This window comes from Garra rufa, chromosome 3, assembly GCF_049309525.1.
Source record: "Garra rufa chromosome 3, GarRuf1.0, whole genome shotgun sequence".
Lineage (NCBI taxonomy): Eukaryota > Metazoa > Chordata > Actinopteri > Cypriniformes > Cyprinidae > Garra > Garra rufa.
The window spans coordinates 39,970,856-39,995,532 of NC_133363.1; the positions used below are offsets into that span (position 1 = coordinate 39,970,856).

The 24,677-nt window shown below is 35.5% G+C and overlaps 1 protein-coding gene across 2 annotated transcripts; it reads left to right on the top strand.

The window, feature by feature from the left end:
- The first annotated feature begins 491 nt into the window (after positions 1 to 491).
- nr1h3 (nuclear receptor subfamily 1, group H, member 3) lies at positions 492 to 24,186 on the top strand. Of its 2 annotated transcripts, XM_073836084.1 has the most exons (11): positions 492 to 607; positions 6,484 to 6,635; positions 8,526 to 8,608; positions 13,798 to 13,974; positions 14,294 to 14,560; positions 15,533 to 15,735; positions 17,772 to 17,951; positions 18,181 to 18,280; positions 18,788 to 18,901; positions 19,360 to 19,454; positions 20,848 to 24,186. In XM_073836084.1, the coding sequence occupies exons 3-11, from the start codon at positions 8,566 to 8,568 to the stop codon at positions 20,992 to 20,994; spliced, it is 1,326 nt and encodes a 441-aa protein (XP_073692185.1). In that variant the 5' UTR covers positions 492 to 607; positions 6,484 to 6,635; positions 8,526 to 8,565; the 3' UTR covers positions 20,995 to 24,186. The 2 variants fall into 2 exon arrangements, with proteins under 2 accessions (XP_073692185.1, XP_073692186.1); XM_073836085.1 differs by lacking the exon at positions 492 to 607 and having other exon boundaries at positions 6,297 to 6,635.
- The last annotated feature ends 491 nt before the right edge of the window (positions 24,187 to 24,677 follow it).

Consider the following 24,677-nt stretch of genomic DNA (forward strand, 5'->3'; position numbering starts at 1 on the left):
GATCAAATAAATTCAGGCTTGGTAGGCAGATAAGACTTCTTAAAAAAACACATTAAAAATCCTACTGTTCAAAAACTTTTGACTGGTAGTCTAGCAAAAATCATTATACTTCTAGTACCACCACTAGATAGTACACCACATGATAGAACCCAAATCTGATTTCAATGAATTGACAGGTTACATCATCTAAAAATATACAATTTCCCTTACATTCTCTTACAAAACGAGTATATATCGCCATCTACTGGTTACTGATTTAGACATGTCAGATGCATTTATTTTACAATGCTGCTTTTTGACTTTATATTTTTAATTCTTTAAAATAATAGTAGTATTTTTGTATTATTATTTATAATAAATTTGTTATTAGACATATAACTTTAGCGATTATGGCTTCAAATTTATCATTTGAAAAGAGATACACTTGTCACTAAGGGACTTTAATTTTGAAGGCAGAAAACAATAATAGTCCTGTGATTGTATGTAGCCATCTTAGAGCTCTCTCTCTCTCTCTCTCCACGGCCTACCTAGGCGTTTCTCTCTTCACATCGCCAGTGTAAAGTTCTCCGTACTGGATTAAAGATCTTGTCATCTTCAGCAAAGCGAGGTATCACGAGAAAATGAACGTTATTTTCATTTGTCCTCCATTTGATCACATCATGTCATGAGAGAGCTGCACGAGTGTTTACGCAGTATCGGGCTCTGTTTAATAAGGTATACATATTAGCTCACGTAGCTGTCATGATGGGAGACAGGTCTGTCAGTGCTAGGTGCTTATATAAAGCTTGTAAACACCCCGGATCAAACAGAAGTTGCCTGACTCACTTAACGTAAAGTTGTCAGATTGAATCTCTCAGTGTTTAGAGGGAAGTTGCAGGGGTTGTTTTTGTTTATTATGTTACACCGCTGTTTTAAGGAACACGGGCTAACATGGTGTTTTGGCTAACTGATCTGCTTTTCAGTAACGTTACAGTTTTATGAGTCGTAAACAGCCTTGTTGATCGTGTCCTGAGTTTATTAGAGACTAATCCTTAAAGTTACAGCATTTGGGGTGAAGTGCAGACTAAAGCCGGCTAATTTACTCAGAATCCTTCACAGAAATGCGTCTGATAGAGTAGTTACAGAGTTACAGTAAGCTGTTTATACAACTATTCCGGTCTTCTTATTTGACAGATCGAGTGACGTAACAAATGTGCTGAGAGTTATTAGGATGACAGCAGTGTCACTGTTTTAATAGATCTGTTTTTACTCGTGAATCGAAACGTAGTTGTGTAGCTCCGTTCTGCAGCGACTAGCATAGAACGTCGGTATTTCCAGCAGCGCTCTGAGCGGGTTTCTCGCTCTCTTTACCGTGGAGCGGAAAAATGGAAAACACGAAGTGGCTCCGCGGTGAGGGATTGCAGAACGCTTTGAGGGGAATTTTAGTCGCTACGCCAGATATGATATTCCAGGACGGGTTTCACCCTGTGCCTCGAATGGTAACGCCAATCACCCTGATGCTTAATTTTTTTATTGTTGTAAGAGTTAATGTAAAAAATGTGCGTGAAGTATTCCAGAACTATGATGCAGGCCTATCCAACTTTTTCTACCTGAAAGAGTGGGTGCGGCCATTTGTAAACGTTATGGGTCTGTCTTCCGGTCTCATCTGTATCCTGTTATTTTCAGCTGTACAAAACAGCTGACTTTGCTGCTTGATCTTGCAAATTGTGAGTCTTACCATGTTAGTTTAATTTATTGTCTTAATTATGAACACACTGGTTTGTAGTGCAAACAGTTTTACCCTTTACTGCACATTGTTCTTCTCATTGTTTTCTTAAAGTGGATAATGAACTGGAAGTCTCACCGCTAGACTTACTTCTGCGTTGAAGAAAAAGGTGGATTGAGGGTTTGCCTTTACGTCACAGTTTGGTCGGTTAACATTACCCGGATGTGCGGCCATATTGGAGATACTCAGATGTAAATAACAGCATTGATCGTAGGGTTAATGTACTACTGAATATGTTGTTTTGCTAGGTTATGCTGTCTAAACCATGGAAAAAATGTTTGGAAGCTGCTAAATCATATAGAGAAGGACTTATTAAGTAGGAAAGAGGGCAATATTTTGATAATAAGTTAATAGGTGGTAAAGATACATATGAGCAGTATTAATTAAGATATTAGTCTAATATTTCACCTACCTGACTGGAAATGATAAGAACAAACACTTATGTTGTCAAGATTCATGCCATGGAAATCATGGTTCAGTTTGGCTAACCACAAATGCATTTTGTTCCTCAGACAATTTATTTGCACTTTTCTCCTTGATGTCTTATACCTTTTGGCACTCTATAGTACTAGAAATGTTTTTCCCGTTCCGACCGATTAGTACAGCCCCAGACATGACAATAATTGATAATTTAAGCAGCAATAAGCAGCAGTTTTGTTTGGTTCAGTGGCATTGTTTACGCTCTGTGCCGCCAATATGGCCGATTGATGACGTGTCATAAAAACGCTCTACTCCGGATTTCACCAATCATTTAGTCCACTTAAACCAGGGGTGTCCTGTAGAGTTTAGCTCCAACCCCAATTAGACACACCTGAACCAGCTAATCAAGCTCTTACTAGGCATACTAGAAGGTGTGTTGAGGCAAGTTGGAGCTAAACTCAGCAGGACACCAGCCCTCCAGGATCTAGTTTGGGCACCCCTGGCTTAAACTGACCTCTGCAAGCTTGTTTGCATCCACCTCCAATTTTCAGATGTAGGTCTTACTAGGTGGGAGTTACCAGACCAGAGGGCGAGGACATAACAGGGGGGGTTTCGCGTTAACCATAATTTGCTCAAGTAGTGCCCGCTGCAGAGCCAAATGACATCCATTCTCGACCTAGTTCACCTTGACCTTTGTGAACAGTTATGTTTAGAGATCAGGTTAGGGTGTGGTTGAGCCATCTAGTTCCATCCATTACATCCAGCAAGGGGGAGCTGGATGTCAAGCTCCATCTATTGTCTCTGCAGTAATCAGCCTCTCGATTTCCTCACATCACCGTGACAGTTGTGTTTAATTGTGTTTAATTTTCATTGCATGATTTATTAACACACACCCACAAATGTAGAAACACCCACTTTTGTTCGGCATACACCTCATACTCCCATTTTTGAGTGAAATTGTTGCATCTCAAAATACAATCAGCAACCAGAGCCAGTTGTCCACCCTACAATTTTTCGATAATGCGTTAGACAATATTTGGCAGAGATGCACTATATTGCCAAAAGTATTGGGACACCCCCCTTCTAATGAACAGATTTGTCTACTTTAGTTATTTCCATGAGTACAAATCTTAATGTTTAAGTATATAATGATATTCTAGGGAATTGTGTGCTTCTAATTGTACAGCAGCAGTTTGGAGACAACCCTTTTCTATTCTAACTTGACAATGCCTCTGTGTATAAGGCAAGGTTCAAAACGAAATGATTGATTCAATCAGTGTGGAAGAACTTAAAGGAAAAGGAGGTGAAGTGAGGCCAAGTATGGTGACCCATACTAGGAATTTGTGCTCTGCATTTAACCCATCCAAGTGCACACACACAGTAGTGAACACACACCGTGAACACACACAGTGGGCAGCAATTGCTGCGGTGCCCGGGGAGCAGTTTGGGGATCGGTGCCTTGCTCAAGGGACTCACCTCAGTCGTGGCATTGAGGGTGAAGAGAGTGCTGGTTAACTCCCCCCACCTACAATCCCTGCCGGACCTGAGACTCGAACCTGCAACCTTTGGGTTACAAGTCCGACTCTCTAACCATTAGGCCACGGCTGCCCCTTGACTGTTCTGCAGAAAGCAAAGTCCTAATCCAAGTTGAACACCTCTAGTGTGACTTTAAATGCAGACCTTGAGCCAAAACTCATCACCAAACACCAATGACTTGTAACTATGGGTACAGTCATTTTAGACAAATCCGAAATTGTTGCAACAGAGATGGAAATACAATTTTTAAATACATGAATCATGTTTCCATCTTTGTTGCCACAGTTTTGGAAGTACCGTTTTCTGTTCTAAAGAAGGGGGTGTCCCAATACTTTCATTCATATAGTGCATGTACAAGTCATTGTTGTTTGGTAATGAGTTTTTGGCTCAAGGTCTGCATTTAAAGTCACTCCAGAGGTGTTCAACTGAGATTAGGACTTGGCTTTCTGCAGAACAGTCAAGTTCGTCTGCACTGACTGAATCAATCATTTCATTTTGAACCTTGCCTTATACACAGAGGCATTGTCATGTTAGAATAGAAGAGGGTCCTGTCCAAACTGTTGCTGTAAAATTATAAACACACAATTCCCTAGAATATCATTATATGCTTAAAAATTAAGATTTGTACTTACGGAAATGACTAAAGTATTTAAACCTGCTCTTTAAAATGGGGTGTCCCAATACTTTTGGCAATATAGTGTACAACCTTTTTTTGAAAATCAGGAATTTGAGGGTGCAAAAAATCTAAATATTTTGAAAATCCCCTTTAAAGTTGTCCAAATGTAGTTCTTAGCAATGCACATTACAAATCAAAAAAGTTTTGATATATGTACAGTAGGAAATTTACAAAATATATTCATGGAACATGATCTTTACTTAATATCCTAATGATTTTTGGCATAAAAGAAAAATCCATAATCCCACACAATGTATTTTTAGCTATTGCTACAAATACACCCATGATACGTAAGACTGGTTTTGTGGTCCAGGGTCATTTAGCAGCAGCCATTTTTCAACAATGTTAAGAATTTATTTATAATTTTGAGACCTGATTGGGATGAATACAGTTATTTTAATGTAATAGTTGGTGTGCAGTCTTTGTCATGTGTTTATTTGTGAACGAGCAGTTTTTAGCTCTGTTTTTTGTGTCTCACAAGTTGTCTGTTTATAGTCGTGGAGAAAGTTATGCCTTCAAGGCAAAACCACAAATGTGACACACTGTTTTTAAATAGTGTCCATGCATAATTTACCTCTCACCAGCATTTTATACCATGCATGAAATGGTTGGTGAATTTTGTGGCTATTTTCTAGAAAAGACCTCTTTTTAGTTTGGTGTTAGGCGTAGTATGTTTCAGGGTGGAAACCAGTCCACGCCTCATCTCTACATGTTGCTTCGTTTTTTTTCCCCCTATAAACAGCAAAAGTAGTTCCGTGTTGAGGATGTAAGCTAACAGTACTTTTAGACTAAATCGTATGTTGCCGCCTTGCATTATGAATCTGCGTCCTATGTATAGTAAGGATTTCTTCCTCTTAATTCTCATGACAAATTTAGAGGAAGCTTGTACAGAATTGGAAAACACCACTTCCTAAAACAAGCCGAATCTTAACTTTAACCTATTTCTGGTTTTAAAGCTTTCAGGCTTCACTTTTACGATAAACACATTGCAAATAACACAAGAGCAAATTAAATATTTTGTCTGAACTTAAGTAGATTAAATGGTTTCAGTTGTTCATTGTGACTATCCAGCTATCACATCTGCCAGCAGATGAGCTGACTCTTGATCTGGCAGATGTAGAGCACACTGGATTACAGGACAAAGGTAACTGCCCGCTGATAAGTGCAGAACATTGGACACTGAAAGAAGACTTTCATTGGTTTACTTCAGGTTATGTTCAATGTGATTTTAAGGAGTGTTTAATTCAAACAAGATCTATACAATTCATTGCACCCTTGAACAAAGGGGAATTGAGACAATGACAGGATTCTTTCTCCTTTTCCAACTGAACCATTGTCATTGGTTTTCTTTAGAATCTTGCAAAGTGTATTTTACTTTCTAGTTTGTATATTAGAAATGGTTGTTTATTTTTTTTATTTAGTATCTGGGGCTGCTAAGAGTTTCTGGCTTTTAATTTCTAATTGCAGTTTAAATTGTATTTGTTTTATTTCCGGAATTTTGTAAGGCTGGTGACATAACCTGGACTTTGGTCTGTTTCTGGTAACAGTGGGATGTGGCATGTTAAGGCTGTCTCCAGTTTGACATTATTCTGACTGTGTTAAAGCACAAACTTTTTACAATGTCTAGTGGCGGGACTCCCATAACGGTGTATTTTTAATTCAGCAAATACGGGCTTTGCAGAATGTCATAATTTGAGTGGTAAATAGTTTCTCCTCCTATTAATTGTACACCTGTTTGTACATCTGTTCAATGACTCTGTATCTTTCTAAATTCCTAGATGTGTAAAAGATGTGCTTTGGGAGACACACAGAGGGAAAGGCTTGAGATCAGGCCTCTGTGGGGATTTCACAGCCATGTGAACGACCGATAGTAACCTCTCATGTGCCCTCTTGCTCTCTTTTTTCTCCCTCCTTCTCTCCCGCTGTAACTCACTCACTCACCCACCTTCTCTTCTGTCATTCTTTCCAGTTGCTTGTTTTCTCACTTGCTTTCTTGTTTTTATTAAATCCTTTGGAACACCTCAGCATTGGAGCTGTACTACCTCTAAACAGAAGCCAGACTCTCATTTTTCCTCTCTTTGTTTAGCTGTCAGTGAGAAAGCTGTGACACAGAGGAGTCTATTATAGGAGAGAAGTTTCCTCCGATGGCATCCAGACTGTTGGAGAGGATAAACATGATGTGCTGCTAGTGACACAGAGAACAACATGGACAGACAATAACAAATTGTCACACTTGGGGTAAGTGGAGCTCTCGCTCACAATAATGTATTATGCTGCTTCAGCTCCCATATGTGCACACTCTATATCAGGAGTGTCCAGTCCTGTTCCTAGAGGGCCAATATCTGCAACCAGCTCTAACACACTTGCCTGGAAGTTTCTAGTAAGTCTAAAGACCTCAGTTACCTGGTTCAGGTGTTTAATTAGGGTTGGAGAACAGATTTAGACACGCCTGTTATACAGCAATACATATTAGGCATTTTTTATTGTATTAAAAAAACAAAAAAAATTTTACTACTGAAAAGTAAACTAAATGTGACCCTGGACCACAAAAATGTCATAAGTGTCCATTTTTTAATCAAGCTGATAAATAGGCTTTCCATTGATGTATGGTTTGTTAGGATAGGACAATATTTCCAGAGATGCAACTATTTGAAAATCTGGAATCTGAGGGTGCAAAAAAAAAAATCAAAATGTTGAGAAACTGCCTTTAAAGTTGTCTAAATAAAGTTCTTAGCAATGCATATTACTAATTTTTGATATATTTACAGTAGGAAATTTAGAAAATATCTTCATGGAACATGATTTTTACTTAATATCCTTATGATTTTTGGCATAAAAGAGAAATCAATCATTTTGACCCATAAGGTGTATTGTTGGCTATTGCTACAAAAACACTTGTGCTACTTTCGACTGGTTTTGTGGTCCAGGGTCACAAATAAGCATGCTCCGAATTAATTTAGTTATTCTGTTTAAATTAGAAAAAAGTGCTCATAATAATGGAGACAGTTATTTTAATCAATACTGAGGTATTTTATGAAAATGGTCCAAATTGGTCAAAAATACAGTTTACTGTGCATTTTAAAGTCAGTAATGAATAGTAGTGAATTTCTTCGTATCTTCATCAAAATATTTTATTTAAGGAAGAGCTGAAATACATTTGGCCTGTCAGTTAAAAGATAAAAAAAAAAAATAATAATTAAAAGTTAGTTGCTTTATTAGTACTTAGTAAGTAATTAAAATTTTGTAAGTCATTGTTCTTTTGCTTATAGCTGATAAGGTCATATTGTAGAGCTGAATCATCATATTTTTCTGCATTTATAAGGCATGGCCACATTTACCCTTGCGTGGCAAAATTTACCAGGCGAAAGAGGCAGGACTTCTGTTTGTGGACTGCCCACACAGAGGTCACTGGCTGACCATGTAACTTGCTGTTTGGTCAGAGCTTTGATTTTACATGTCAAAGTTAAAAAAAACTTGAATGTGAAATTTATCCACCATTGGAAACGCATTAGGAAAATTACATTACATTAACTAATTATTTTGCTGATGGACTTTTGTCACACCATGGTTAATGTTATTGAACCTTTATCCAAAATATCCTTCCCCAAATCAGATGTTAGAACTCTCTGTTAGAACAGTTTCCTAAAACTCTCAAAGCAACGCCCATGAGTGACCAGTCTTGACCAATTTTTTAGTAACTTTCAATTCCTATTCTCAAGTTGGTAGTGCATACAGCATGCTTAGTTGGCAAAAAATATACATTCACTTTGAATATTTCACAATTGTATTTATTTTTTTGCTGCGCATAGTTTAGCTTAAGAAAAATTCCCATGATGTGAAAGGGTGACTGTGTAGTTTTGGTGCAGTTTGCATACAGAAGTGTGAGTACTTAAGGAACTGTACTGTCAGTTGCGTGCATTCAGGCAGTGAGAGTGGCAGTCCACTGCTGCCCATATTACGTGTGTTGACTTTGTACGTATCGGGTATATCGTTGCTTTTTAAACACACGGTGCTAATTTGTAGGGGGTTTTGATTCAATATAGATTGTGTCAGTTTGGTGACTTACATTAAAAACCGAATCAGGTAGTCTTTCAAGACTTCAGCTTTGCCTTTTATTTTGCTCTGCAGGTGCAGTCTTGGTTCGTTATGACAAGTGGCTGCGTGGAAGATGTCCACCCTTTCTACGACTGATATCACTGATGTTGGTCATGGTAAGATTGTCGTTTTTCTTTTACTAGAATGTGAAAATGTTCACATACAGAGGGTGGATAAAAATCAGATTTTGCCAGAATATATTTGACCACTTTAATCACATCTACACTACCAGTCAAAAGTTTTTGAACAGTAAGAGTTTAAAAAAAAATTTTTTAGTAAAGAAGTCTCTTCTGTTCACCAAACCTGCATTTATTTGCTCCAAAATACAGCAAAAGCAGTAATATTTTGAAATATGTTTACTATTTAAAATAACTGCTTTCTATTTGAAAATCTTTTAAAATGTAGTTTATTCCTGTGATCAAAGCTACTTTTTTTACTGTCATTATTCCAGTCAGCAGTGTCACAATTTTTTAAAATATTATTATTACAACAAGAAACCATTTTTATTATTATTATCAATATTTAAAACAGTATACTACACTTTTTCAGGATTCTTTGACAAATAAAAAATCCAAAGATCAACATTTATCTGAAATAAAAAGCTTTTGTAACATTATACACTATAGCATTCAAAAGCTTGAATTTAGTATGGGGGTAGGGGTGGAGAATAAATTATAGAAATTATTACTTTTATTTAGCAAGGATGCATTTTCATTGAATTCATTTAAGAGATTCATTCAAAAGAGCTGATTTATTCAGTAATGAAACAAGTTGAATATTTATGAGTGAGTTCTTCAATTAATAATTCAAACCAATTTTAATTTTAAAAGTTGGTTTATTATTTTAAATGTATCAGTAAGATACAAGAAACATTTTTAAATGTTTTAAAAAAAAATCTTTTCTGCTCATTTAGGATGTTTATTTAATTAAAATACAGAAAAAGCAGTTTAATATTGTGAATATTATTGGAGTTTAAACTAGTAGTTTTCTATTATTCCTGTGTTGCAAAGCTGAATTTTCAGCATCATTACTAAATTCTTCAGTGTTAAATGATCCTTCAGAAATCATTCTAATATGCTGATTTATTATCAAAGTTGGAAACGGTTGTGCTGCTTAATTAAAAAAAAAATTTAAACCTGTAATAGTTTTTTTTTCTGAATTCTTTGATGAATAAAATGTTTAAAAGAAATCTTTATTTTCTTAAGTCTTTTGTAACAATATACACTGCCATTCAGAGTTCGGAATCAGTAAATTTTCTTCCATTGTTTGTAAGAAATTTATACTCTTATTCAGCAAGGATGTGTTAAATTGATTTTAAAAAGTGGTAATGAATACTTACATATCATTTCAATACAACCTTTGATACTTGACAGGACACTCTAGTTAGAAGTCTATTAAATTTTCACTGACAGCCCACATTTAGTCTTGTTTTAGCCTAGACCTATATTCACTGTCTATTAGACGTATATATGTAGTCGTTCAATAATGGTCTAACTCTGATGTCTAGTCTATTCATTGGCTATAGTTAGACGTCTATTAAATTTTCACTGACAGCCCAAATTCAGTCTGGTCTAACTGATGTCTAGTCTATTCTTGGGCTATGGTTAGACGTCTATTAAATTTTCACTGACTGCCCAAATTCAGTCTGGTTTTAGTCTAGACCTATATTCACTGTCTATTAGACGTATACATGTAGTCGTTCAATAATGGTCTAACTGATGTCTAGTCTATTCTTGGGCTATAGTTAGACGTCTATTAAATTTTCACTGACTGCCCAAATTTAGTCTAGTTTTAGCCTAGACCAATATTCACTGTCTATTAGACGTATACATGTAGTCGTTCAATAATGGTCTAACTGATGTCTAGTCTATTCTTGGGCTATAGTTAGACGTCTATTAAATTTTCACTGACAGCCCAAATTTAGCCCAAATTAAGTCTAGGCTAAGACTAACCATAGGTCTAGTCTTAGCCTAGACCTATATTCACTGTCTATTAGACATATACATGTAGTCTTTCAATAATGGTCTAACTGATGTCTAGTCTATTCTTGGGCTATGGTTAGACATCTATTAAATTTTCACTGACAGCCCAAATTCAGTCTTGTATTAGCCTAGACCTATATTGACTGTCTATTAGGCTAAAACAAGACTGAATTTGGCTGTCAGTGAAAATTTAATAGACAAATAGAATAGAGAATAGACTAGACATCAGTTAGACCATTATTGAACTACTACATGTATACGTCTAATAGACAGTGAATATAGTTCTAGACTAAAACCAGACTGAATTTGGGCTGTCAGTGAAAATTTAATAGACATCTAACCATAGCCCAAGAATAGACTAGACATCAGTTAGACTATTATTGAACGACTACATGTATACGTCTAATAGACAGTGAATATAGGTCTAGGCTAAAACTAGACTAAATTTGGGCTGTCAGTGAAAATTTAATAGACGTCTAACCATAGCCCAAGAATAGACTAGACATCAGTTAGACCATTATTGAACGTCTACATGTATATGTCTAATAGACAGTGAATATAGGTCTAGGCTAAGACTAGACCTATGGTTAGTCTTAGCCTAGACTTAATTTGGGCTGTCAGTGAAAATTTAATAGACGTCTAACCATAGCCCAAGAATAGACTAGACATCAGTTAGACCATTATTGAACGACTACATGTATACGTCTAATAGACAGTGAATATAGGTCTAGGCTAAAACTAGACTAAATTTGGGCTGTCAGTGAAAATTTAATAGACGTCTAACTATAGCCCAAGAATAGACTAGACATCAAATAGACGGCTTATAAATGCCTACATATATACATCTAATAGAAAACAAAATGGCAATCCATCCAAACAAATTAAATATACAGTTTTTATTAATAAAAATATATTTTAAACAATTTTAAGACAATACAAAATTATATTTTTAATGCATAATAAAATATTATAAAAACAATACACTTAAATATAAATATTATGACAAGAAATATGGATTTTTAACAATAAAATAAAGATATAAAAGTGATTTTTTTTTTTGTAACTAATAAATATTTAAAAGAAATCTATTGCAAAACAAGAGCATGTTGCCACACTTAACAATAAAACATTACAGATAAATGACAACGCAAGAAAAAGAACCACCCATTTACTGGTTTACTTATTTTAACAAAACAACCATCAATGATCTTGTTTAAAATGCATTCCAACTGCTTTCCTCAAGTCTAACTCTGTTGCTGCCAGGGAGTTGGTCATCACAGCATCTGCCAAATAAGAAAAAAAAAAATTAAGAAAAAAAACACACTGTTTTATTTTAATCACACTAACTGTAACAGGGAGTCTTTCTCATTTGCTTGGATACTAAAAGCAAAAAACGAGATTTTGTATCACCATTCAGTGTGTAAAAAAAGAAAGAAGCTCTCTGGTAAATGTTGTGTGTTGTATATACATACCTGTAATGACCGAGAACAGTGCAGTCTTATAGAATACCTCCTTTTGCAGCGGACCACCCCCCTTCATGTTGAATTTGGGCATGATGGATGCTGTAACTAAAAAGTACACACATTAACCTCAAATGTATATGGCATAATAAGTTAACCCCTACCACATTTATTACATTGTTTTCTGATTGTAGTAATGCTAATTAGGTTTTAATGCTGCATTGCAGCTGCATTGCATTATTTTAATACTAACGCAAACATTTTAGAATTTAATATTTTTATATATTGCCATTTTTAATTTTTAATTTGTATTTTTGAAGATCTTGTATCAATTTGGAAGTTTCAAACTAAATCTTATTGTGCTTGTAGAATGACAAAGATATTCTATTCAATTAGCTCAGACATAAATTCAATATAAGAGTTAAAATAAATGATTGACTTTGTCAAAGATGAGAGCATTAGTAAGGAAATTTTCCTCATTTTCCAGGCGCTCCTCTTCAGTTTGTCCAAGTCTTCTGATTGTGTTCACTTTTGCCTCTTCTTGCGCTTGAGTTTGTAAACACATACAAATGATAAACTTTCACTCTATTATCTATTACATTTTGCAGTTAGTCCTCTAATCACATGCATGCCTAACTGTGAGGCACGGATCACTACTAACTACGATCTGCTCCCTTCACTAAAATGTCACGGTTCCTACACATGATAAATACTATAAACCATGAACACATGTCAAAGTGAAAACAGAGATACTTACATGACCAATATCCGTTATCGTTTGTTGTTCGCCCGTTGCTCTGCGACTGCGACAGGTAAACTTGGTGCTCTCTCTCGTGAAAAAACAAAACAAAATGCAAAACAGTGGAAATGATTATCGCGAGATCTTGCAGCAGCGATCTCTAATGCCTTTCAAGTCTCGCGTTGCCAGTAGTCATGTCTCAGTACGACCACAATTGCCATCTAGCGGTTGGGAATTGTAATCGCATATGTATTTATAAAATGAAAGACAGTAAAAATATCGTATAATGTGTATGAATGTTACATTTAACAGCTTGGGGGATGTATGCATCATTATCAAGTGCAAGTAAACTTTTAAAACATTTAAAATGCATTATTTTTGCCATAATTAACAATGCTATATTTATTTATAATATAAAAATGACATGTAAATGAATGCTAATTTAAAAGTTTCAAAAGTTTACTAACATTTGATAATTGAAGACTGGAGTAATGGGTGATAAATTCAGCTTTGCATCACAGAAATAAATTCGATTTTAAAGTATATTAAAATAGAAAACTGTTATTTTAAATTGCAATAATATGTCAGAATATTACTGTTTTCTGTATATTTGAGTAAATGCAGCCTTCATGAGCATTCTTCAAAAAACATTAAAATCTTACTGATCCCAAATGTTTTAACAGCAGTGTATATTATATTAAAAATGTATTCAAATTAAATTAATTAATAAATGAAAAAATGAATTTACTTTAAAAAAAAATGCAGCAAATAATAACTTGTTCAGTTTAAATTTGTGGGAGAATTATGATCTCTATTTGAGACAAGAAAAATCTTGATTTTTAATTTATCTCAAATCATGCAGCTCTAGTTGGTTTGTAATAATCATCTGTTGGAACCAGAGATGAAGTCTATTCAAGGTTTTTAACATATTTTCAACTATTTGGAACCTTGTTTTAATGACTAGTCCCAAGGGCTGCATAATAATATAAACATGCAAAACAAATGCAGTGACTGATGCACATGACTTTTGGTCATGCCACAGGCTGCGTATGCAACGCTATATTAAAAAGTATCTACTAAAAAATGTAATTGTTCTTACTAATTTGATAACTATGTGTATACAGGAGACTCTCTCTGCTCTGGCAGTGAAGAGGGCCCTTCAGCAGCGACAGCAGAAGTGAAACAGGAGATTCTCAGTCTGACGGCCTCATACGGCACCTCACACAATGAGCTGAACGACACTCTGCTCATGGAGCCCAACGACATCAAGATGTACCCCACAGAGGACACACCTGCACCCGGTGAGACTGAATCACTGGAGCACACTTCTGAACTCATTTCACAGATAATATACTTCACATTGCTTACAGTGTAAAAGCATTCAGATAGTGTTGAGTTGAACTTTACCTATTACATAAGGTGTGACATGTGACTTTTCCTCATGTATGAACATGCGTGTCAGTTTGTGATTATGTGTGGATGAACTGGCTCAACTGGTTAAGTAAACACAAATACACTCATTCATAAGTTATTATTTTATGATTGATTTGTGAATGAGGTTTTGGATTTGCAAAGGTCATTAAGTGTTTCTGTTGCTGTGTGCTATGTATGTTTGCGCAGAGGGTCAGCCAGTCAAGAGAAAGAAAGGCCCTGCTCCTAAGATGTTGGGGAATGAGGTGTGTAGCGTATGTGGAGACAAAGCATCTGGCTTTCATTACAACGTGCTGAGCTGTGAGGGCTGTAAAGGTTTCTTCAGACGCAGCGTCATCAAAGGAGCTCAATACACCTGCAAGAATTCAGGCCGCTGTGAGATGGACATGTACATGCGCCGCAAGTGTCAACAGTGCCGTCTGCGCAAGTGCAGAGAAGCAGGCATGCTGGAGCAATGTGAGTGATGTTGATGACCATCAACACTAGGCTATTTTTTAAGGAAGTTCAATATTACAAATTAAAATAACTGTTTTTAACTTAATACATTTTAAAATGTAGTTTATACCTGTGATTGTAAAGCTGAATTTACAGCAGCCTTTACTCCAGTTACAGTTGAGGTCAAAAGTTTACAAATACCTTTCTGAATCAGCAAACCTTGCTTAAAAGTGTTTTTAATTTTTTACCAAAATAAGAGGGAACATACTACTGTTATTTTTTTATTTAGTACTGACCTGAATAAGATATTTCAAAATAAAAGATGTTTACAATTAGTCCACAAGAGAAAATAATAAGTGAATTTATAAAAATGACCCTGTTCAAAAGTTTACATCCTCTTGATTCTTAATACTGTGTGTGTTCTTACCTGGATGATCCACAGCTGTGTTTTTTGCAACTATTACAGAAGGTTCAAACACTCACTGATGCTTCAGAAGGGATGCATTAAGAGCTTTGAATTGAGAAAATCAGGGTAAATTTAACTTATTTTGTCTTCTGGGAAACATGTAATTATCTTCTGTAGCTTTTGAAGGGCAGTACTAAATGAAAAAGACATTTTATTTTGCCTACAAATAATATATGTAAGCAAAATAAGAAAAATGTACACATCTTCATTCTGTTCAAAAGTTTACACCCCTGGCATTTTGTTTCTTTCTGAAGCATCAAAAAGTGTTTGAACCTTCTGTAATAGTTGCATATGAGTTCCTCAGTTGTCCTCAGTGTGAAAAGATGGATCTCAAAATCACACCGTCATTGTTGGAAAGGTTTCAAATACACAAAAATACTGGTAAACAAAAGAATTTGGATGTTTCTGAAGAACAGCGGACAGCTGCTGTCAACTCTTATCTTATCTGTTATGATATGTTCACATGGCATTGTGATCATATAGTGCTTATCGTACTATAAGCAGCTTTATCTCTCTGTCTTGTATAGGTGTGCTGTCAGAAGAGCAGATCCGGCTGAAAAAAATGAAAAAACAGGAAGAAGAGACGGCACGTACCTCTGCAGTGGCAGCACCCAGCCCTGCCCCTGAAATGCCCCCTCTGGCTCCTGAACAGCAGGAGATGATCGAAAAACTGGTGGCCATGCAGAAACAGTGCAACAAACGCTCTTTTCTGGACCGGCCCAAAGTCACTGTAAGTTTGACTTAAAGCAGACAAAGCGGTCATTTGTATTTTAAAATGGAATAGTCTGACCGAATTCATACTAGTCTAGTTTTTGTGAAGTCAGGCTAACAGGCCTTTTAAAGGAACACTCCACTTTTTTTGGAAATAGCCGAAGCAGGCGCAGTTATATCACGCAGCGCCTGAAATTAGTTCCCAGCTACGTAACTTCCTAGAGGACCGCTCCCTGTGCATGCAGTTGGTCATGTTGTGCTGCGTGATATTACTGCACCTGCTTCGGCCATATTACAGCAGCAAACTTCCTTGACTATTACGCCGGAATGGAAGTGTAGTTCCTAATCTTATCAGCCTAGAAAATCGCAGCTTTACATTTTCCGCCGGTCTTAGTACACAATATAACTGCAGAAGAGTCAAGCTTTAAATAGGACAAATATCGAAACTCGTTGGTCACTTTTAAACGTGATGCTATTGGTCTCATAGGATTCAATGATCTATGCTAAGCTATGCTAAAAGTGATATCGCCAGAACAGGAGGGGGGGGGGGGAGTTGGAAAATGAGCCTATGTTCCTTTAAAGGGATAGTTCACTCAAAAATGAAATTTCTGTCATTAATTACTCACCCTCATGTCAGTACAAACTGGAAAGAACGTTGTTCACCTTCTGAACACAAATTAAGATATTTTTGATGGAATCTGGGGCCAGATTCACGAAACATTCTTAAGAAGAATTTTCTTCTTAACTGCCATTTTCTTCTTAATTTTTAAAATAAGAAAAAAGTTAAGAATATTTTGTATTCCCAAAAAAATTGTCTTAAGAATATTCTTATCTTTTTACTTAAGATTGTTCTTAGGACAAAAATTAAGAAAATTCTAATTCTTGAAAAGAATCTTCTTAAAAACCATCGTAAATAACTTCTTAAAGTTAGGATAACCCAAGACTTGTCTTAAATCCCAAATAGTAATAATTATTTAATTAATTTATTGGGTTATTTCAAATTAACGGTTATATTTAAGCATTGCAACACTACTAGCTACATATAATACATATTAGGACTATTAATAGAGATGAGCATGAGTTCGCTGAAGTGACATGACTGATAATGTAAACAATGATCTGTCATGATTAGCCTATGTATGACCCTACTTTTTGCCGACATCAAAACTTAGTAGCAACTCTACAAAATCAAGTCAGATAGGGAGATTTAATTAAACATTTTTTTTTATTTTACTTGGCTGATAAATACGACATAATCTTTGGCCGTATTTAGCGTATATGTGCAGGACGCGTTTGCTGTAGCAGCGCACACACATACCTTAAGCGTTCATTCGGACGAGGGAACAAAAACAACACAAAAGTGAATAAAACTGATCACCAAAGCTTAAGACAGACCCTTTAAAAGTAACGGTTCAAAAACACGGCGCATTAAAAACATAAAGCCGAGCGCCAGTCAATGTCGTGATGAAAATGTGTGTGCTTATGATTATTAGGATAATCTGCCGAAACCGCAAAAAAGACGTTGAAGTGTTTATAAATGCGTCTTCAGCCATGTATTCACTCAGGTAGATGTATCTTTTTTTTTTTCTTAAGAAAAAAATTAAGATGTTCTTAAGAACATATTTGAGAACTTCTTAAGATTTTTTTCAAGAATTGCACATAAGAACATTCTTACGAACTTCTTAGAATTTATCTTAAGAAATTTCTTAATTTATTTCTTAAGAAGATATTCGTGAATCCAGCCCCTGATTCTGAAAGCTTTCTGACCCTGCATAGACAGCAACGGTACTACCACATTCAAGGCCCAGAAGCGAAGTAAGGACATTGATAAAGTAGTTCATGTGACATCGGTGGTTCAACCATAATTTTTATGAAGATACAAGAATACTTTTCATTAACAATTTCTTCTCTTCTGTGTCAGTCGATTACATGGCTGTCTATGAGTCCGAAAGCTCTCGGGTATCATCGAAGATGAACAAAGGTTATCCATTGTGCCATGTAGATTGAATCTTTCTATTGATTCTAAACATTTACATCAGATGTGTTGTTTTTCAGCCTTGGCCACAGAGTCAGGACCCACTTAACCGAGAGGTTCGACAGCAGCGGTTTGCTCATTTCACTGAGCTGGCCATCATGTCTGTGCAGGAGATTGTAGACTTTGCTAAACAGCTGCCTGGCTTCCTGGAGCTCACCCGAGAGGACCAGATCGCCCTGCTGAAGACCTCCACTATAGAGGTTAGACTTGATCGACCCTTAACACACATTGTTTTACAGTCACGTTCTGTTGCTGTTTTTGTGTGAGCAGATGGAGCACTGTTTGGCAGATTTGTTTCTGCTGTTATTTTGTAACACTAAGTACTTTAGAAAAATGCCACCTGGTGACAAATGTTGTTTCTCATAAACAACCAAGCACAGCCTGTACTGCTTGTTTAACATACCTGCTAACATTTCTTTTCTCCTGTAGATCATGCTGCTAGAGACTTCCAGACGTTATAACCCAACGATAGACAGCATCACCTTTCTCAAAGACTTCAGTTACAATAAGGAGGATTTTGCCAAAGCAGGTACTGGATAAAATTTTGTTGCATAGGTGCTTGTTTTAAACTTGCCTGATGTTTACAGTAATGAAGACTATTATGTCTCATGTCTAATTTGCACCATTTCTAATCATGAAAATAACTATATGTGACCCTGGATCACAAAACCAGCCTTAAGTCGCTGGGGTATATTTGTAGCAATAGCCAAAAATCATTGGATGGGTCAAAAATCGATTTTTCATTGCTATAAATCATTAGGATATTAAGTAAAGATCATGCTACATGAAGATAATTAGTAAATGTCCTACAGTAAATATATTAAAACATAATTTTAGGCGATTTTCTCAATATCTAGATTTATTTGCACCCTCCGATTCCAGATTTTCAAATAGTTGCATCTCAGCCAAATATTGATAGTATCCTAACAAGCCATACATCAATGGAAGATTATAATCTGTTTAGTGTGGTTTTATTTGAAACCTGTTTTTGTTGTTTATGCCCTAAAATGATCTCTGTCCTCTGGCTTGTCCACAGGGCTGCAGTTTGAGTTCATCAACCCCATTTTTGAGTTTTCAAAAGGCATGAATGACCTCCACCTGGATGAGGCAGAGTACGCTTTGCTCATCGCTATCAACATTTTCTCAGCAGGTCAGTTTGACACAGGCACCAGTATTATATTGTTTGTCTACTGGTGAGTCTTATCAGGCATTTAATTGGTCCTAATACTGTTTAGAAATACGCCCCATTTTCAGGGGTGAAGAAATAAAAAAGCAGCACGAAACCTCCCACTATAGAAGAGTATTTATATTTAGCTTGCTGTTATGGATTTCTAGTAATTAAGCCTTGTTTGACTGTCATAAAGGGTTTAATAAAGTTTTATGTTTTGAAAGGGGAAACCGTTTTTAATATCCCATTAGATTTGGTCGATTCTAATTTGAGATTGGCATCTGCTGTGCTGCTGGTTTATTTGGGGTTTATTTTTAACGATCCATCCTACAGTAATTCCCAAGGCACTTTCTCACAAATGAAATGCAGCATCATTCTTATTCATTTGTGTCAGTCACTTTTGCTATTCTTGTCTTGTGCGTGTGTGTGATGGGGGTCAGACCGACCGAACGTGCAGGATCACGAGTTAGTGGAAAGACTACAGCAGCCATATGTGGACGCTCTCCATTCTTACATCAGAATAAAACGACCTAACGTGAGTATCATTTAACTGAGAGGGCAAAAATAATAGAACACCAAAAAAGTCATAAAAGAATATTAGTGTTTGGTTAGTGTTTGTTCTGAAGCAATACATATTTCAAAAGTTTGTGTCCAGGAAGATTTTTTTATATGTTGAAAGAAGTCTCTTATGCATTTATTTGATTAATAATTTACAGTAAAACAAGCGTATTTTGAAAAATTATTATAATTTTTAAAATGTCTTTTTTTTCTGTTTGCAAATCTGAATTTTCAATGTTACATTGATCCTTCAGATATCTTTCTAATATGCTGATTTGATGTTCAAGAAAGGATAATAATAATTATTATTAATTGTTATGATGTACTAATTTATATTTTTATAACCATGAAAACTGTAATTTTCTTTTTTCAGGATTTTGAATTAGTAGAATTTATTTTAAATGTTTTGTAAAATTTATTTGAATCTTTTGTAACATTATAAATGTCTTTACTGTCACATTTGACCAATAAAAGTAATATTGTCTTTACAGAAAAATCCTAATGACCACAAACCCTTCAATAGTATATCTGGTAGATTAAAATAAAAATTACCAGTCAAAAGTTTTTGAACAGTAAGTTTTTAAATTTTTTTAAAGTCTCTTTTGCTCATCAAGCCTGCGTTTATGTGACCCAAAATACAGCAAAAGCAGTAATATTGTGGAATATTTTTACTGTTTAAAAAAAGATCTGCTTTCTATTTGAATATATTTTAAATTGTAATTATTCCTGTGATCAAAGCTATTTTTTTTATAGAAATGAATAATTTTATTTCACAAGGATGCTTAAAGACATTTATAATTTTACAAAAGATTTGTATTTCGATAAATGCTGATTTTTTTTTAACTTTCTTTTCATCAAAAGAAAACTGAAAAAATTCTACTCAGCTGTTTTCTACATAATAATAAAAATACATGTTTTTGAGTGGCAAATCAGTATATTAGAATGATTTCTGAAGGATCATGTGACTAGAGTAATGATGCTAAAAATTCAGCTTTGAAATCACAGAAATAAATTAAATTTTTTAATATTTAAATTGAAAACCGTTTTTTTAAATACTAAAAAAAATTAAAAAATATAACTGTTTTTGCTGTACTTTGGATCAAATAAATGCAGGCTTGGTGGGCCAAAAAAAAAATTTACTGTTCAAAAACTTTTGACTATATTTTTGGCCTGTTGTGTCCTTTTACATCCAGTTGGTGGCACTAGTGATTCTAAACCTTGCACCATACTTTATTTTCTATTTATTTAATTTAATTCAAAAATAATTTCAGTATTGTTAGTTAACAATAGCAACACTGTAGAACTGATTACATTTTGCTATTACCATCATCCTATTATAATCATCCACTGCTCATTAATCCCCCCTAAAGGATCATCTGATGTTTCCCCGGATGCTGATGAAGCTGGTTAGCCTACGCACACTGAGCAGCGTCCACTCAGAGCAAGTCTTTGCTCTGCGCCTCCAAGACAAGAAACTCCCACCTCTGCTTTCCGAAATTTGGGATGTCCACGAGTGAGCCGGCACCCCGCCTCCAAGACCGAATGAGCCAGTGTCAGGGAAACATGGGTGGGCAGGGGTCCTCTACAGACAGAACACAGGGTCATGATGTCCTTAGGGGCTGAAATGTCTCCCACTGTCACAAGAAGCCTGCTTTTATCATTCTCTTCCTTGACTTCTATATTGTGGACCCAGTGGTCAGTGAGCTGCTTCCTTTGAATGCGCTATTGATAGAGACTGTATGGCCAGAAGTAGCTCAGGGACCGTTCAGAAAAGGTAATGGTTATTCGACCATGATCATTTGAGCTTGGGCATCTGGATGGGTTGGGATTCAGAGACTTGCTTGCTAGAGTGAGCAGCCACAAACAGCGTGGTCATGATTTTTTTTTTTTTTTTTTTTTTAGTTGTTGATGTTTATACCTAATGTTTTCAGTACCAAAAGGTTTTGGCAATGGTTTCTACTTTCTAATTAACAGAAGAGGTTGTCTGAAAGGCTCTTCATTACATTAATGTAGTTTATTTACAGAGTTTTTGTGATTCCATTCTGGCTGATTGGTTGGAAATGGCCGACAGCCATTTGATTTGTTTTTTTTAACATGCTTAGATCACGCATTCTTCTGTTAACACCCAAAGGTTTTTATGGACAAAATCAATCAGTGCTTTACCAGTGCAAACCATTCAGAGCCCATGTTACACTGATCCAGCATATCACAACGTACACAAGGAATTCTGTTTTCTGCTGGTTGGAATATTCAGAAGAGGAACTGACAAACCAAATGGCCTGATTTTATGAGGTCAGGCGTACTGCAGATGTATTCTGCGCACCAACCCAATGTTTTGGAGTGGTTAAAAAAAGTGCTTATCAGTGTAGCATATGGTTGGCAGGGATCGGTAAAAGTCACTGGAGCCGTTAACCAGAATCAGTGTGCTGCTCAACTCACAGCGACTACTGAGAAACATAGATAGATAACCTTCAAGTGTGAAAACTTAATGCAGACCATAAATCAGATTATTCCTTTTCCATGACATTATCATGTTTAGTTACTGCAATCTTCAACTTAACATGCTGTATTTTTTTTGTCATGCATCAGTTCTATTTGGAGGGCTGATGTTTGACAATTCATTCTTAAAAACTTTAACTAAATCTCAGTTTGATGCCTATGTGTTGATCAATGTGTCTTTTTTTTTTGTCAAAAAAGATCACAAATGAACTGTACAGTAATATACAGTTGAAGTCAAAAGTTTACATACACCTTGCAGAATCTGCAAAATGTTAATAATTTTATCAAAATAAGAGCTATTATACAAAATGCATGTTTTTTTTTTTGTACTTACCTGAATAAATATTTCACTTGAACGATGTTTACATTTGGTCCACAAGAGAAAATAATTTATAAAAATTACCCCGTTCAAAAGTTTACATACACTTGATTCGTAATACTGTGTTGTTGCCTGAATGATCCACAGCTGTTTTTTTTTTGTTTTTTTTCATGATCTCTTCCATGATTTTTTTTTTTTTTGTCTGTCCTGAACAGTTAAACTGCCTGCTGTTCTTTAGAAAAATCCTTTTGGTCTCACAAATTATTTGTTTGTTAGCATTTTTGTGTATTAGAACCCTTTCCAACAAATACTGTATGATTTTGAGATCCATCTTTTCATTACAGAAGGTTCAAAAGCTCTCTGATGCTTCAGAAAAATATGATATTTAGGTAAATGATATAAATTCAACTATTATTTTCTCTTTTGGACTACATGTAAACATCTTTTTAAGTCAAATATCTTATTCAGGTCAGTACTAAATAAAAAACAACATGCATTTTGTATGTTCCCTCTTATTTTGGTCAAATAATTACCATTTTGTGGATTCTGCAAGCTGTATGTAAACTTTTGACTTCACGTGTATATCTTCCAAAATCAGTGAAAAGTTAAAATTGTCATAAAAAATAACTTGGGACATTATTGTTGTGCTTCATCACCTCATACTGAATTTATTTTTCTTTTCTTTTTTTCTAATATCATTGTTATAGTAGGTTCTACGTGCACCCAGTCTTCAATGAGGATAGTTTTGTCAACTTTTATTTACCCATGTGAAATAATTTAATTTAAATCTTTAATATTCCTTTTTGTGTTTATTGCAAATATCTAGCAGTCTGTTAAGAGTTTTGTTGTACATTATGATATTCATTCAGATAGTCTGAATGCACTCAGAATAAAACCTGTCCCATCTTCATCAAGAGAGGTCGGCAATGTATCCAAGACAACCTTATTTTGGTATTAAACTGAACCGTATCACAGCAGTAGCTCTGAAAAAAAGGGACTAGGCAAATGAGAGCACTTTGTAACGTCTTACTATTGGTCCATGTCAATGCAAATACCCAGTGTGACCATGTACAATTCAGGTTTTACTGATCTTAAAAACCACTTCTTTGACAGACATGGGCTGTTGTGAAACAATTATAGAAACTAACATAAGCATCATTTCTATAGTTGACTAATACAGTTGGTTTGCTGTGGCATTCTTTGGCCCGACTGTGCATATTATTGAGACTTTGTTTGCTGAATCAGATTCCCATGTGTATGTTTTTATACCACCTTTCTGTCAGCTAGTTTTCCTCGAGCTCTTTTTGATTTCTGATTAGACTTGTCCAGGCTCATTTAAGTCATTTCCAATCTTTCACAAGGGCTTGAAAATACAAGTGTGCTATTGTAGGTCTTTTATCTTCATCCGTTCAGATTTCCCTCAGTTGACAAATGCAAACTTGGTATAAAACTGAAAGACATACATTGTTTAACCTCAGTGATCTTCCTGATGATTTTTGTGCACACGTGAGGTGTGATGAGGGCATAGACAAATTCTAGTCTTCACCGTAATAAGAGTTTACTCTCGCTGCTCTACGATTTTTTTTTTTCCAAACTGAAATGCTAAAATAATTTTCTAACAGAATGTTATTACATGAGGCAGAGTGTAATGCAAAGTTGATTGTAGTTCTAATTTATTTGTACCCTTTCAGCTCGGTGGACCTCATTGCTCTAATTAACATTAGTCTTCAATAGAGAGTCATGGAAGGATGATATCCTAGAAATGCAACCTTATGTTTTAACGCCTTAAGTCCTTGGATGTATACTGCTTTATATGTATAAATTAAAAGTAGACAAAATTTATTGTTCTGTGAGAGTATATATTTATCTGATAAAAATGCTGAAAAACTTAGATGACTCAAAGCCTATTCTTTATACAGAAATACATTGACCTGAAACAGGGAACCTCCGTATTGTTTCTGTCGTTTTATTATTCTGCTGTTTTTTTAATAGATCAGGGTTGACCCTGTAAATAAATACAGAATCTGAGCTTACAACAACGGTGTCAGTGATCTCTCTCTATTAGCATATGTGTTATGTAAGCATCTCTCATCATCCTAATTTAAGGAAACACGAGCTTCCGACGGAAGCAGTATTGTGTTTGTATACTCAATCAAACCCTCTGAGCAATATGCAAATTTACGCTTCTGCGTCATTGGACATCAGTTTGGGCCTGTGAAATCTTACCATTTGAAGCACTCTGTAGCACACAACGAATGTTTTTACTTTTAACCTCGTTCCAACTTGTTATTGTTAAACTAATAAAAGCCAGAAAACCGTCAGTGCCTGACTGTAAGCCTAAACGTGAAGGCGTGTCCCCTCTAGATGACGGAATGGTACAGT

Excerpts from the sequence above, each read along its gene's own strand:
- nr1h3 (XM_073836084.1), top strand. The coding sequence starts at position 8,566 with ATGTCCACCCTTTCTACGACTGATATCACTGATGTTGGTCATG. Across the intron at positions 8,609-13,797 it reads TATCACTGATGTTGGTCATG|GAGACTCTCTCTGCTCTGGC; the intron begins GTAAGATTGTCG and ends ATGTGTATACAG. Across the intron at positions 17,952-18,180 it reads TGAAGACCTCCACTATAGAG|ATCATGCTGCTAGAGACTTC; the intron begins GTTAGACTTGAT and ends TTTCTCCTGTAG.